The sequence below is a fragment of the Lepidochelys kempii genome, chromosome 7 (genome assembly GCF_965140285.1).
Source record: "Lepidochelys kempii isolate rLepKem1 chromosome 7, rLepKem1.hap1, whole genome shotgun sequence".
In the NCBI taxonomy this organism is placed as follows: Eukaryota; Metazoa; Chordata; order Testudines; family Cheloniidae; genus Lepidochelys; species Lepidochelys kempii.
In genome coordinates, this window is record NC_136386.1 from 24793333 (window position 1) to 24806996 (window position 13664).

Sequence of the window (13664 nt, forward strand, 5' to 3'; positions counted from 1 at the left end):
TATATTGTTCAAAAGCCTATGTTTTCTCTCAAGTTTGCCAAGTAGAAATACAAACAAGAGTTCCACAGAAGTGGTCTCTAGGTTAAGTTAATACAGTAACTGTTGTATAGCTCTACTTTCCACATCACTAAATGTGGTTTGATTTTATTTATTCAGCAAGTTATTCCTCCATTTGTTAAACATTGTTACATCCTACTTTTTAACAGCTTAACCAATGCATCTGAATTAAAATATAAATGCACTCTAAGTTTCAGGTCTCATTAAGACACTTAGCATTTTAGCTAACAGCATGCTAAACAAGCAATCATTTGCAGGTTCCATGTTCCCATGAGGTTTTCTGTGGGAAGTGAGGCATGGATGTAAAACAAGTTAAACCTTGTGCAGTGTAACAGCCAGTCAGGAAGTGTTACCTGGAATTTTCAGGTTAAGGTCACACATGCTTCCAACTGTTGCAACAGAGGGAGCTCCTCTTGCACGTGTGATACTCTCCTTCACTCTTCCTTCACCACTTATTTTCACAGTAAACGGACTACCTGTAAGAAGCACAACACTTCAGCTTGGAAATATGTGAAAGCTAGTGAAGTGTTTCAATCTTTAATGAAAAATCCTACAGTTTTTTCTAATTAGTGATGAGAAATAGAAGACAGTCAATAGATACAATCTACACAGCTAAGGAATTTGGAACACTTACTCCTAGTGCTGAGTAGTGAAAAACCCAAAGGTTCAAGAGTCTGATATTGGTACCATTTCCCATGCAGCAGATAGTCCATAGCTACTGACTTCTTCCAGACCTTGTGTACAGCCTATGGACTATGCATAATCCCATGCAGCAACTGAAGAACTAGCAAGATTAATGGACCAGCTACTCTCTTTAAGTACCTTTTTGATGCCTCTCCAATAAAGGCCACCACTACTGCACATTTCTTCAGAGAATGTGCGCGTGCATGCAGACACTGAAGGGAGAAATCCACTCTCCTCCCACACCCAAGTTATGGTACTGGGCTCCCCCTGCTCTGAACATGCTTGCAGAAGAGGATGACTAATCCTGGTGTCTGCGCACCTGCAGAAAGTATTACGCAGGTCAGGATTTTAGATTCCTTTACTCTCCTGCATTGGTATGTAGTGTGAATTCAGCAGTGGAGAGAGATTCGTTCAGAAAGTAGGGCCTTCTAGTATCCTTTCCCCCTACTCAATCTGAGGCATGGTCCTGCCAATATTCTTGGTCTTTTCCCTCCCTAAAGCAGTTACTCTGGGAGAGGTAAACTAGAGCATGTAACCCACTAAACACCTGCCCCTCCCCACTGCATTCATACCACCATTTTATCTTTTGAGCATCACTTAATCGGCTAATAGACTGGTATTAGAGATGCAGTACACATCTTCCCTTGATGTTACCTCAGTGCTCCCTTAAAGACCTGCTGTTTCAAAACAAGCACATCTTCAACACCAGCATCAAACAGGTCACAGCCAAGGCAACAAATATAAAACAATGGATCCAGTATAGCAGCTAGGAAGTATTAACTCCCTGAGTCTGGTACAGCAAGCTGTAAGCCATTCCTTCTTACCTGGAACATGCTCATCTGCAAATTTAGTGGACACTATGTACACACCAGGTACAGTTGGAAAATATGATACTAGACAGGTTCCATCTTCTAGGTCTTCTGTTTGAATATCTACCTTGCTAGGTCCTTCAACTGCCAGTGAGATCCCACCATAACCTACAAGTTGCAACATGTTAGTTTAGCCCCACATACAGTAAAAAAAAAAAAATCAAGTTACGAACAAATGATTTGAAGTCAAACATGGTTCAAATGCAAGCTTGGCAACTGATTCTGAAGCAAGTAAGCCAGTCATTTCAGCGTATGGATGAACTGGTCACATGAAGCCTTGAATAAAGATAGTCTAATGCTATTTTTATTGCAGTACTTTCTGGCTACCATTGTATAACCAGAGACAAGGTAGGTGAGGTAATATCTTATTGGACCAACATCTGTTGGTGAGAGAAGCCTTTGAGCTTACACAGCTCTTTGGGGTTTTTGTTAAAAACCCACCCACACAGTCAGGTATAACTTGTTTTTACACTTAGATTGTTATGTTGTCAGTACTCAATTAGTTTCAGACAGGGGAAGAAGTTTCAGGTACTATCCTTGGATGCCCTGTCAGAAACTGGCAGTTTTACACCCACATTTTCCTGATTGTGTAAGTGCACCTTCCCCTGTTGCAAGAGAGGCCCATAAAGAAAAAAAGCTAGCTAGCTATATATATAATAGCTATCACTACATGGGAAAAAACAAAAACCCAGGAAAGCTACTACACAAAATATCAAATAGGCTTCTTGAATCTGTTAGAAGTAACACGTAAGACTAAGCTAACAGGCAGAGTGTCTCTGAAAGGCTTTACACTTGTAAACAACTTGAATAGCATTAAAATGTAGTAGCACGAATACTTAGTATGCAAGAATGTTTGGGGCCAGCAACTAATTCACACTTTGCACTAGACAACATAACGCAGGCCTCCTTCAGAAAAAAAAAGAGCGCTGAAGCACTGTTCCAAAATGGAGCCTTCCCATAAGCACTAACCTGCATCTCTTGTATCTACAATGAAATCACACATCTCAAACGTGCGTCCTTCTATCAAGCCGCGGCCCGAAACTTTTGCTCTGCTGGCATCTCCAATCTCTGACTGAACCACCATGATAGATACTGGGCTGTTTGGCACATGACTTCCATTTTTCTTAATGCTGACAAGGTGTTCGCCTACTTCTCGTGGAATGAATGAGATACCTACAGGGCAGACAATCACAGCAGGAATAAGACAGGCTGGCTTATAGGTTTGCATACATGCTGCCCGGATTAAAACCTTTGTCACACGAATCATGAAGCACTACACTGACAAAGCAATTAAGCCTTTTAATTTTGCTGTACAGATGCAGTACTCATTTAAGGGGCCAGTAGGGAATACCAGGCTCTAGAAAACTGTTAATCCAAGTTGATTCATCCTGGGTATCAGCACCAGAGCACCTAGACATGTGCCTCAACCCCAGCATGGAGTATTACATCAAGGGCAAGCCAAGCATTCAGTCTCCATACCCATTCTGTTCCCGGCCAACACTCTTGCCAGGTGAGGATTGGAGGACACTGGAAAGATGTTAACCCGTTCCACAAGCTAGTGAATGACCAGCTAGTAACAACTGCAAGACAGCATTTTAGTTTCCTTTCTTGGGAAGAGGCTGAGCTTACCAATGTGGTTATTGGGTAATCTTTTCAGAAGACAAGGCTCATCACGACCAGATGGGGCTCTAATACTGGCTGTTAAGAGGCTGAGATCAGACTCGTTAATGTCCAGCAAGAAGTCAGCAGCAGAACCAAGCTTAACTTGGGATCTTCTTCTGCCATCATCTACAAAAATAAGAGCAGATTCCAGTTAGAATTATGCATGACTAGAATTATGCATGATTAGCTTTATAATGCAGGCTGAGCTGGGAGGCCCACATCTTGTTCTAGCTCTGTCAGATGGTCAGTCTGAGCCAACTCTGCTTTGTTTGCCTTATCAACTGATAAAGCACTTTTTATTGTGTCTTACTATGGTGGTCTCTGATAAGATCTGGAATTCTATCCCATGAAAGGATAAATATGGAACAAGATCATGTTAGGAAGACACTTCAGCATTATTCTTTCAGTCCAGCTTGGTAACTCTTAAGTGGGCTGGTCAGTGTCACAAGCTTGCTGTGTCTGGAAACACAGAGCTCTGTTTCCACTTAGAACAGCTGCAGACCTCATCCAAAGGCATTCTGAGCCAGTATGAGGCTAGATGGATGACCTCCAGGCCCTCCTCTCATCCCATGCACTTACCATTACAGCAGTTTAGCTAGCACAAGAATGGCAGTTTTGCTATATTTAGTAATGTAGGAGATTAAGTTACAAGCCTTACAGGTTAATTCACAAGGCTAATGTGTAGACTTCACTGACTCAACAAAGTTGGCTGCCTCACCCAGACTGCAGGCCAGAAAGTAACTTCCCAATTTTACAGTTATACACCGAAGAGGCAGTTGGGCAGCTTGCACTCTGGAATCTGACCATCTGTTGATTAGAACAGTTAATTATTGGGTCAAAACACAGTCTTCTTCACACCTGTGATCCTGGCAGTGAAGGGGCTGCCTGGGATGTGTTTGTCATTGTACTTCACTAGTATGCTGTAATCTCCAGGTAGGGTTGGCAAGTACGTGACTGTGCAAGTGCCATCTTTGTTATCAATGCAGCTAATTTCTGCTTTTGAAGGTCCTTCAATAGCCAAGTCCAGTCCACCTGTTATAGAAAGTAGTGTTCTGAGTAACTTAAATAAAATTTAAAGAGGCAAGGTAGCTGTAAGGAAGGCACCCGTTACTAATAGATTTATCGCTTAGTATTCAAGTTTGATGTTTACTGTTCAGTTTTATCCTGTCAGAAAAAATTTTAAGCAGGAAAGCCATTTGCTTCAGGCAGCTAGAAGTGTGCCAAGGCGGCCTTGACAGAGCAGGATTCAATCTACAACATTTGATTCATGGAACACAGACTTTTCAGAGTCAATTTACTGACTAATGAATTCCCCTGCGCCCCCCCACAATTAAGCCAAGTTTATTATTCCAGGAAACAGTCTGAAATACTACTGTGTACAGGAAATGTTAGTTTTTACTCTGCTGTGTGGGCGCAAGTTAAAATTCAGAAAAAGGAGTCTGACAGTCCACTCATGTCAGCATTTAACTTTAACTTGTTAGCTGGGATTTTATAAGGGAAAAGTAAAGAAAAAGGTTATTCAAAGGTTATTTCCAGTAAGTTAGATCACTATTAGTTTATTTCTTAAGTTCAACTACACCTCCAGATTACATCTGAGGTTTGAAATTGCTTTAGGCTTGTTTGTATAGAATTAAAGTTTGGTTAAAACAATATTTACCATCCCTCTTAGAAGAACTCACCCTCTCCAGCATCTTCTGTAACAATGGTAAAAGTCGCTGGTTTGTTTGCTATACCATAAATGAGACCAGGTCCATAGGCAGACACATTTCCACTGTTTGGATAGTTTACATAGAACTGTAGTGGGCTCTCTATGGAGGATTTAAGAGTTAAACCAGACAATGAAAATATGTACAAAAATCACATTGGGGGTTAGAAGCATTGGATGTTTATTCAATGGTTTACAAGATCTTAGCCTTTCTAGTGTTATGTTTGGCATACATAATTCCTTGGAACCTTCCTTTCACCATTACATAAATATCTGAGATTCTTCTAAAAATGAAGGAATTGCAACAAACATGCCAGTCTTCCCAGCTCCTTAAACATATTGCTCAGCTCATTCTGGGCCACGATGGGAGACTTGTTAGCAAGTCACAAATGCCACAACATCTAGTTCCCAAAAAACAAATCCATTAAGTCAGTCTTGTGCTGCTGAACTGCACTGGAAGCTCCCTTGCCTCCACTTGCTTTCACTCTCATTTCCTTGTCTATTGAAACGAGCAAAGCCATTTCAATAGTAAATGCTTTTCAGGGAATTTCTACTCCAATCGTGAAGTGAATGAGAATTCTTTCCTAGGTATCTGGCTGGTGAATCTTGCCCATACACTCAGGGTTTAGCTGATCGCCATATTTGGGGTCGGGAAGGAATTTTCCTCCAGGGCAGATTGGAAGAGGCCCTGGAGGTTTTTTGCCTTCCTCTGTAGTATGGGGCATGCGTCACTTGCTGAAGGATTCTCTGCACCTTGAAGTCTTTAAGCCACGATTTGAGGACTTCAATAGCTCAGACATAGGTGAGAGGTTTTTTGCAGGAGTGGGTGGGTGAGATTCTGTGGCCTGCATTGTGCAGGAGGTTGGACGAGATGACTATAGTGGTCTCTTCTAACCTTAGTATCTGAGAATACCTCTTAATCTGAGTTATGCAACCTGCCAGTTACAACTAAATTGCCAAAGGTATTTGGGAGCAAACAGAACATCCCCAGTTTTACACTGACAATGTGTGTCCCAATGCAAAAAAGGCTCAGCTGGACACTCACCTGGAATATGGTTTCCAATGTATTTTATGTGCATTTCATGCAGCCCAACCTCAGTAGGAGAATAGCCAACCGTTACCGTACCATCTTTGTTATCCACAATATCGGGTGTAGCAGTTTTCCCTGAGGGCATATGAACTTCGCCTACAGAAGGCAGTTTAAGAGTTAAACTGGAATAGTGGATGTGTTCTCTCCCCCACCCACACTCCTTTGAATGGTCAGACATTTTTAAACCCCAGCATTTCAGATGGTTAAGTTACTTGTCCACAAGTACAAATAGACTAATGAGAATCCCAAATATTTCTACTCTTGCTTCTATATTGTATGTGTATAGCAGACATATGGTGAACAGCCTGGCAATGTAGCACAAGATTATATTGGCAAAATGAAAGGTTAGTAGGATGTATGATCATTGATTGGTTACCTCACTTCTGTAAGGGGTTCCCCCCAATCCTTTAAAAGTGATTATGAGCACTGTAAAGGAACCCACTTGGGCAGCAGCTAAATACTGAGCTGAAGGACAAGTGGTCATGTTCTTGAAGAAAACTCAATTCTAATAAATGCAGATACCTGGCTTACAGTGCATTTGGGGTGGGGAACAGTGAGATGGGGCACTTCATATTACTTTAGCCACCATCCCAGTAGAAAATCTTCTAGTTTGTGGCAGCCCCCTTAAATTATGGGTTTGAGGATGTGGCTTGGTGTCACTTCTAGCAGCTAATAGGATGTCAGCTACCGAGGCTGTACACAAGGTCTGGAAGAAGAGTCAGCAGCTATGGACTAGGATAATCTGCAGCATCTATGCTGGAGGAGTTCACTTGATAAATTGCATTATAGTTTCAGGAGCAATATACAGGTGCTCCAGAAAGAAGCATCCAGAGCCCCTGAATGGGATAGGTAATGTCTCCATTTAGGACTAAGGGGATTGGTGGCAGTGCCAGGAGTTGCCTTTTGGAATTTAACACATTTCACATGTGCATATTTTATTGTGTTGCTTATGCCTCCTGTATGCAAGTAAAAAACTCTTAAGTTACATAGTACTTAATACGTCAAGATAGTCAATGCCGTTTTCCATACCACATTTAGTGTTAAATGCTAAAGTGTGCTGTCAAAAGCAAGGCAGCTCCGTGCAGCTTGTCATACTATGAAGTGGTTACCTGTTATTTCTCCCTTTCTTACAGCCCAAGGAATAACGAGATCAAAGGGCTTAAATCCCACACCATTCATGTCACCAACAGGAACATAAGGTTCTTCTGTGACCTAAAGGAAACAAAGCGCTGTCATTTTATGGGGACAGAGCAAGTACAGAACAGCTGGCGTTTGCTTAGAGTACAAAGAGGAGAATTTGATCTGTGTGCAGTTTGGTGCAGTCCACAAAGTTTGCACTAAGTACTGTGGAGATCAACTGCAAAATTTTGCCCAACTAGACAGCTGCCCAGTTAAACATCCCTTGATGCCCCTTAGCTTAATATTGACCCAACTGCCAAATAGTCAAAAATAAGATTTTCAGCACACTTAAGATAAAAATTGAACGCCAGTGAAGAAAAAGAAAATTTAGCACACACAAGACGCAAAATGGCTCCATCTGAGTTTTAGTTGCTCAAGGCCTGAAACAAAGGGTTTTTTTTAGAATGGTAGAATGATTGCAGTGTAAGCAGCAGCAAATTTTTGCCTGAAGAAATTCAAGTTTCACAATGCAGTTTTAGACAACACTGTTTGCTTAAAGTTACACTGCAAGGTTGAATTTGTTAAGTTACAGAAATAGGAGCAATAAATGGACACTGTTCCTCTTCATGTTTGAGAGTTTGGAGAGTCCCTTTAAGCAGCAAAGAAAACAGATCTGCACATGAAGTCTGAATCCCAAAATACATTTGATCAGCTGGAAAGCGGTGAACAAATGACCAGAAAGACCAAGCAGTCCCAAGCAGCAGGCTGTCATTTCTGAAATAGAATGTGAAGGAAGAGTAAAAAATTGTGTACCCAGGGATGGAATCCAGGGGGACATGCGCTTACTGGCTCCTGCGACATGACTGCAACTTCGTCTGCATCCATAGCCTGGTTAGTGGCAAACGCAGGTTAATTGGATATCAAGTGTGGAGGAATTAATACTTTTAGAGAGTACATAACACTTAGGGGTTTCACTTTATAGGCATTTCCCACCCTAAAAATTTCCTCCCAGTTCTCTAGTGGCACTTCACCAGGACACATTCAACTGCAGGAACTGACTGAGCATCCTTGACTAATGATAGTGCTTAGTTAATGGATTCTCCTGATGCATATTCATGACACCCAATCTGGTTCTTTTCCAGAGCAGTCTCCCTTCCCACATATGCAGACTGGATGACTGGCAGACTCAAGTCATTCCTACTTGAAGCAACAGAAATCCAGAGTGTGACATTAGGCCACAACACTTCAGTTGCCGTTATGCCACTGCTCTTGCTTTGCCCGTTTACTTCATTGCAGAGCCCTTAAGTGAAGCAACACACTGGGAATTTACACTGAAACAAAGGTCTATTTAGAGAAACAGCCATTGCTCTTTTGTATTGAGAACACCAAAACCCCCACATCAGACTCAAATGCATCAGTACATTAGGAAGTAGCAAACTGACTGCCATTGGAACAGGCTCATTGACCTCAAGAGATGTTTCTGGTGCAATTTTTGCATGGCTGTGAAGGGAGTCACTTCAAGGAAGTGTCTTCTGGGGCTACAGTAACTATCTGCCGAGAGTTAGCTACTATAAGTCAAAGGGCAACACCAATAAATCATGCTGTGAAGTCAAGACACACAGGGATGCAACTGGGTTAAAAATGGCTGGCTATAGGTACAATCACTATTGGAGTTTTCTAAGCCTTTCAGCCCAACACCACGGAGTTGTTTAGTGATGAGGGGAGTCTGACAACATACGTTGCTGTAACAAGACTTTTTTTTCATAATACTGGGAAGTAGTGTTGAGTCATGTTCTGATCTACAGTATAGGAACACCACACCACCAGTATTTAGGCACTCAAATAGCATAGTTAGGCATCTGAAGAAGTGGGTTTTTTTACCATGAAAGCTTATGCCCAAATACATCTGTTAGTCTTTAAGGTGCCACCGGACTCCATTTTTGTAGCTACAGACTAACACAGCTGCCCCTCTGATACTTTAGTGTAGTAAAGAGCCTCCTTCACTTCACCTTGTCTTTAGATTGGTTAAGCAGACGTAAGATCATGCTGTGTGCAGAGCTGTTTTTTCAAGCCAAGCTTTGTACTCAGGATTTGTTGTTTAAGCTATCTACTGCCAAGGGCTCCTTTGGGTAATTACAACAAGGCCTGTCTCAAATGTGTCCGAGACCTCCTTACATAACAGGCAAAATAAGGCATAGCATGCTCATGTATAAATGGGTAGTTGCCATAAAAGAGTGACTTCAGATTAGAGAAGTCATTTAGCAGGCAGTTCTGCAAAAAGTGTGTTTGGAAGAGTAAGCACAGCATGTTCTACTCCAGGTTATTTAAAAGGATCTTTAGGATTTGGGATGAAGTTACAAATTACTGACAAGTCAGACATGATGCACATGTAGCTAAGTGCACAGCTACGGTAATGGGGACTTTTAAACTAGAGGCTATGGCCACTGATTTGAATTCTTAACATCTGAAGTAGAGATGAAAGCTCTGGAAGTGAAGATAAAATCTTTGTCCAAAAGACCATTCTTGTACCATGTCCATCACCATGGTATCATGCACCCAATTGTACTGCAAAATGGCAATATTTGTATATGAACAAGTAATGTGTCCAAATTTTTCTGCCAGACTATTAGAGAACTACCAAATAAAATCTGAAGTATGACAGAGGGAAGTTATAAAAAAACAAACAAACCTTACCATTACAGTGAAGGGGCTGTTTGGAATATCCACTCCACCAAAGCGGACATAAATCACATAAGTTCCTGGTTTAGCAGCAGTGTAGAAGATGTCATAAGTCCCATCCTCATTTTCAACAACATCTGCCTCAGCTTCTGTCCCATCTGGAGTCAGGACTGTGCATGTCACTTTACCTTTTCCTGCAGATTTAGCATCGACTACAAACCCAACTTCCTCACCAGTCTTCACAGTGGATGCAATTCCAGGACCTAGAAAGCAGTTTTGGTTACAGATTGTTAAGTTTTACCAGTCATTTTTTTCCCCGAGAGGATGATTTGCTTTAATCATAACTAAACAGACATGCCGCCTGTGAAGACATTAAGGCTATATGAGAAACAGTAACATGGTCACAGGACCAGGTTTATGGTGTGGTACAAGCTGTGGTTCTGGTACAAATGTTTGCTTACATATTCATGTGTTTCAGGAATTTCAGCGGCAAGAGCCAGTTTTTAATCTTATTCTTCCGCAGCTCAGTCAAGTAGGCTGGGCGAGGATAAAATAAAATAAAGCTTCTGAGGGAGAAAGCTGATGGACACTTACATTTAAGAAAGCAACCTATCACTTAATCCTTTATCAGGAGACTGCTTCACATATGGAACCAACTGGCACTTTGGCTCTTTGTACTACCTAACCTAGTCACTTAACTAGATGCCCTGAGCGAAATAAGATTCAGTTCCTTGGTATGGGCTAAGGCAAGATATTCTAGCCATGACAATTGACCATGTTTCCCCTTCTGACTCTGCCAAGAAGGGGCTCTTAAAAAGGTATATTGAAACCCTTTCTGTATTAGTTGCATCTGTTTGAGAAACCCCCATGAATACATAGCAATCAAGCACAAGACATCATATTTCTCATCAGACTTAAAAATCAAGTGTAAGATTTACAGTACATTTAGGACATCTGCTTTGGAATGAAAACAATGGCATTCATCACTGAAGAAAGCAATTTGTTCACATTTAAGTACCAAAATGGTCACAGCTTTGGTCATTTAATATAGATCAGCAGCATTTGAGTGTTTCTATGGATGCCACAGATAAGGAATAGTTTATTTTAAGGAAAGTGATTTAAGCGGACAAGGAACTTGAGAAACTTTCAATTCAAGGCTTCAGCAGTTAGTGCTGCTCTCAACAATGCTGAATAATTCACTGGATCAGAAAGTAGTATGAGGACATTAAGCCAAATGTTCTCTCCCTAATGTTGATTTAAGATCACTGCGGTGCTATTTCTTTATTTGTGATTGGAATCTATAGTTATTTTAGAAGCTTGAAAACATCTCAACTGTCAAAAATACTAACTTTAGAAAGTGACAGTTAAACTTCATAAAAAAAACTTTCAGTTAGTGCCAGTTTAAGTGAAACTATTATCTAAAAGTCCTTATGGGTGTGTAGATGTAGGTTAGATTTACATTAAATTCAGAGATGAAGTTAGTTTTTACTTACCAGCCAACATCCAAGTTCAAGATTCTATGCTTTTCCTGTAACTGTCATCAAAACCTGGAGTAGAGCTCTGCTGTGCATGTTCACTACAGGAATTTAAGTCCTATAAACTGGATGTTTGGATGCCTCCAATCATTACATTCAGTTCTACAGATTGAATTGAGGGAAAGGACTACATCTCTGTCCAGGACCTAACATGAGCAGCTTTGGGTGTTACTGTAATACGTGGAGGGGCGGGGGTCACAGCTGTTACCTAGTAGTACAAGTTGTCTTCTCACTTCGACTGAAGCTGGTTTCTGTACATTTGGCTCTGCTAGAACTTGCATGCTAACTCACCATGTGCAGAAGTGAGGTTTTAATCACACCTTCTTACCCTGCATAGATGTTTAAGTTCAGTGAGACTCATCTATGCCAATGCAAGTGTCAAACTTCAACTGTCTGACTTTTCTACAGTCAAAGAAGGGCTGCAGTTGATATCTGGCTTACCCCGGCAAGAGTTTCTTCCTAACCCACAAAAAGGAATCATCCCCAAAAGATGATCTTAGGGAAGTCAATTCTGTTAGAATGCTGTTCTATGAGAAGCTATTTTGGGACCTGCAGGTAACTGCACCCACTATGAAGGCAGTTACTTCATTTTTACTTTTGCAGTCTTTTCAGGCAAGGTCACAGAAAAAGCCTTTTGTAGCTTAGCTAGAAATACTCATGTGAAAAAAAGGGTAGGAATACACCAAGTATTTCAGAACACAGACTGGCCACGTACCTGTGGCCAAACACTTGCTTGCATCCCCTGCTGGCGATGCACGGATTCGGTAAGGGGAAGATGGGATGTCATCCCCACCATATTTAACACCAATCATATAACGGCCCGTCTTGTCTGGGACATATGTTACTGCATAAGTGCCATCCTTGTTGTCATGAACATCAGCTCTCTTTGGTTTGCCTTCTTGGTCCTGAGGGGCACAAGTGAAATATTAAGAAAGTGTCCTCTCACTAGTTACACATTTAACATAAGGTTCTCTTTGGAAGATGGATAGAAGTGTTTAGTCTTGTAAAATTTGTGGCCTGATCACACATCTAACAGGATAGTGAATCTTGTCAGCTACATTTAGAAATATGACCGCATGTTCTTAAACTCTGGAAGAGTTCATTACCTAAACTGATTATACAGATCAAAGGACTAGCACTAAAACATGCCATTTTAAGTGGAAAAATTAAACAGGTATCAGAAGCTACACTGCACAACTTTGTCTTTATTTGCAGATAAGTATTTGCCAACACCTGTTAGTAGCATCCAGCACTCCAACTCCTAATCCAGCCCCACCCAAAGCAATTTCCAATACACCCCTTCAGGTCCTTTCCAGATTTTTCAGCATACCATAATAATCCTAACACACATTACCCCCTACATACAAAAAAAGGGGAGTCAATTCAAATGTTGTGAAAACCAGTTCTGCAACATCTTATTTTCAAAATGCTTATACACTCAGCATATCACCTTATGGTTACAAGATACAAGGATATATTAATGCAAATTGCAATGTAATTCAACCAGATACTTCAGGAAGCATCTCATTTCCAGCATCTGTCTAGACAATGGTTAATTTAGTCTGACTTCTCAATATCCATTTCTGTAGGTCTGAAGATGGGCAGGGTTCAAATAAATTTACACATACTTTGTGTTACACAAGTTTTGCTACCAGTTGCCTACTGAAAGATTAGCAATGTCAGGCAAAAGCATTGAGCCTACTTAAGCTTTCATCTGAAGAGACTGGTCTTGTAATGTTTTTGAGCTGGGCATGGGGAAAACCGAAAAGTTTATATTAGTCTAGTCCAACTGCCATTACTACAATGGATATTCAAAAAGCGTTACAAGAACCGAGGAGCTGCTTGGACTTGCTGGTCAGAATAGTATTGAAGCTGAGGCATGCTTAAGTTTCACATCTAATACCAAGGTCAACACTGCACAAGATTGCTTCTAACAAAGCTGTTCTGTAACAGTTCCAAACAGCTACAAAGCATGAAGTGAGCTTCCAAAAAAGTCCACCTGGACCCCTTCATACTAAAGTTGCAGATCTCATCTAAGTTTGTGAGCTAAATGGTTCATATTTTAATGCACTCTGACATCTTATAGGTACAAGGAGTTATGCCTTGCTCCTTTAGGCTGTATCGGTGGAGCAAATGGAAGTAGAACACCCAAAAGTCATATTGGAGAGTGTTCAAAGGAGGTTTATGAGAAGAGTAACTGAGTACACAACCACCTTCTACAAGACTAACCATTAAGTGTTGCTGACATTGCATAGGCTAGAGAA

At 41.0% G+C, this 13664-nt stretch overlaps 1 protein-coding gene across 5 annotated transcripts in view; it reads right to left on the minus strand.

Annotated features, from left to right (window-relative positions):
- Positions 1–13664, minus strand: part of FLNB (filamin B) — a 112996-nt gene that overhangs the window by 17556 nt on the left and 81776 nt on the right. For 3 of the 5 annotated variants that reach the window (XM_073351443.2, XM_073351441.2, XM_073351440.2), the window contains 11 exons: positions 12116–12305; positions 9881–10128; positions 8000–8074; positions 7177–7279; positions 6023–6163; positions 4952–5080; positions 4131–4304; positions 3240–3398; positions 2580–2783; positions 1566–1718; positions 411–533 (listed from right to left, as the gene is read on the minus strand). In XM_073351443.2, the coding sequence (XP_073207544.1) occupies positions 411–533; positions 1566–1718; positions 2580–2783; positions 3240–3398; positions 4131–4304; positions 4952–5080; positions 6023–6163; positions 7177–7279; positions 8000–8074; positions 9881–10128; positions 12116–12305 (1699 nt within the window). The remainder of the gene's footprint in view (positions 1–410; positions 534–1565; positions 1719–2579; positions 2784–3239; positions 3399–4130; positions 4305–4951; positions 5081–6022; positions 6164–7176; positions 7280–7999; positions 8075–9880; positions 10129–12115; positions 12306–13664) is intronic. The other 2 variants (XM_073351442.2, XM_073351444.2) reach the window with 1 other exon arrangement.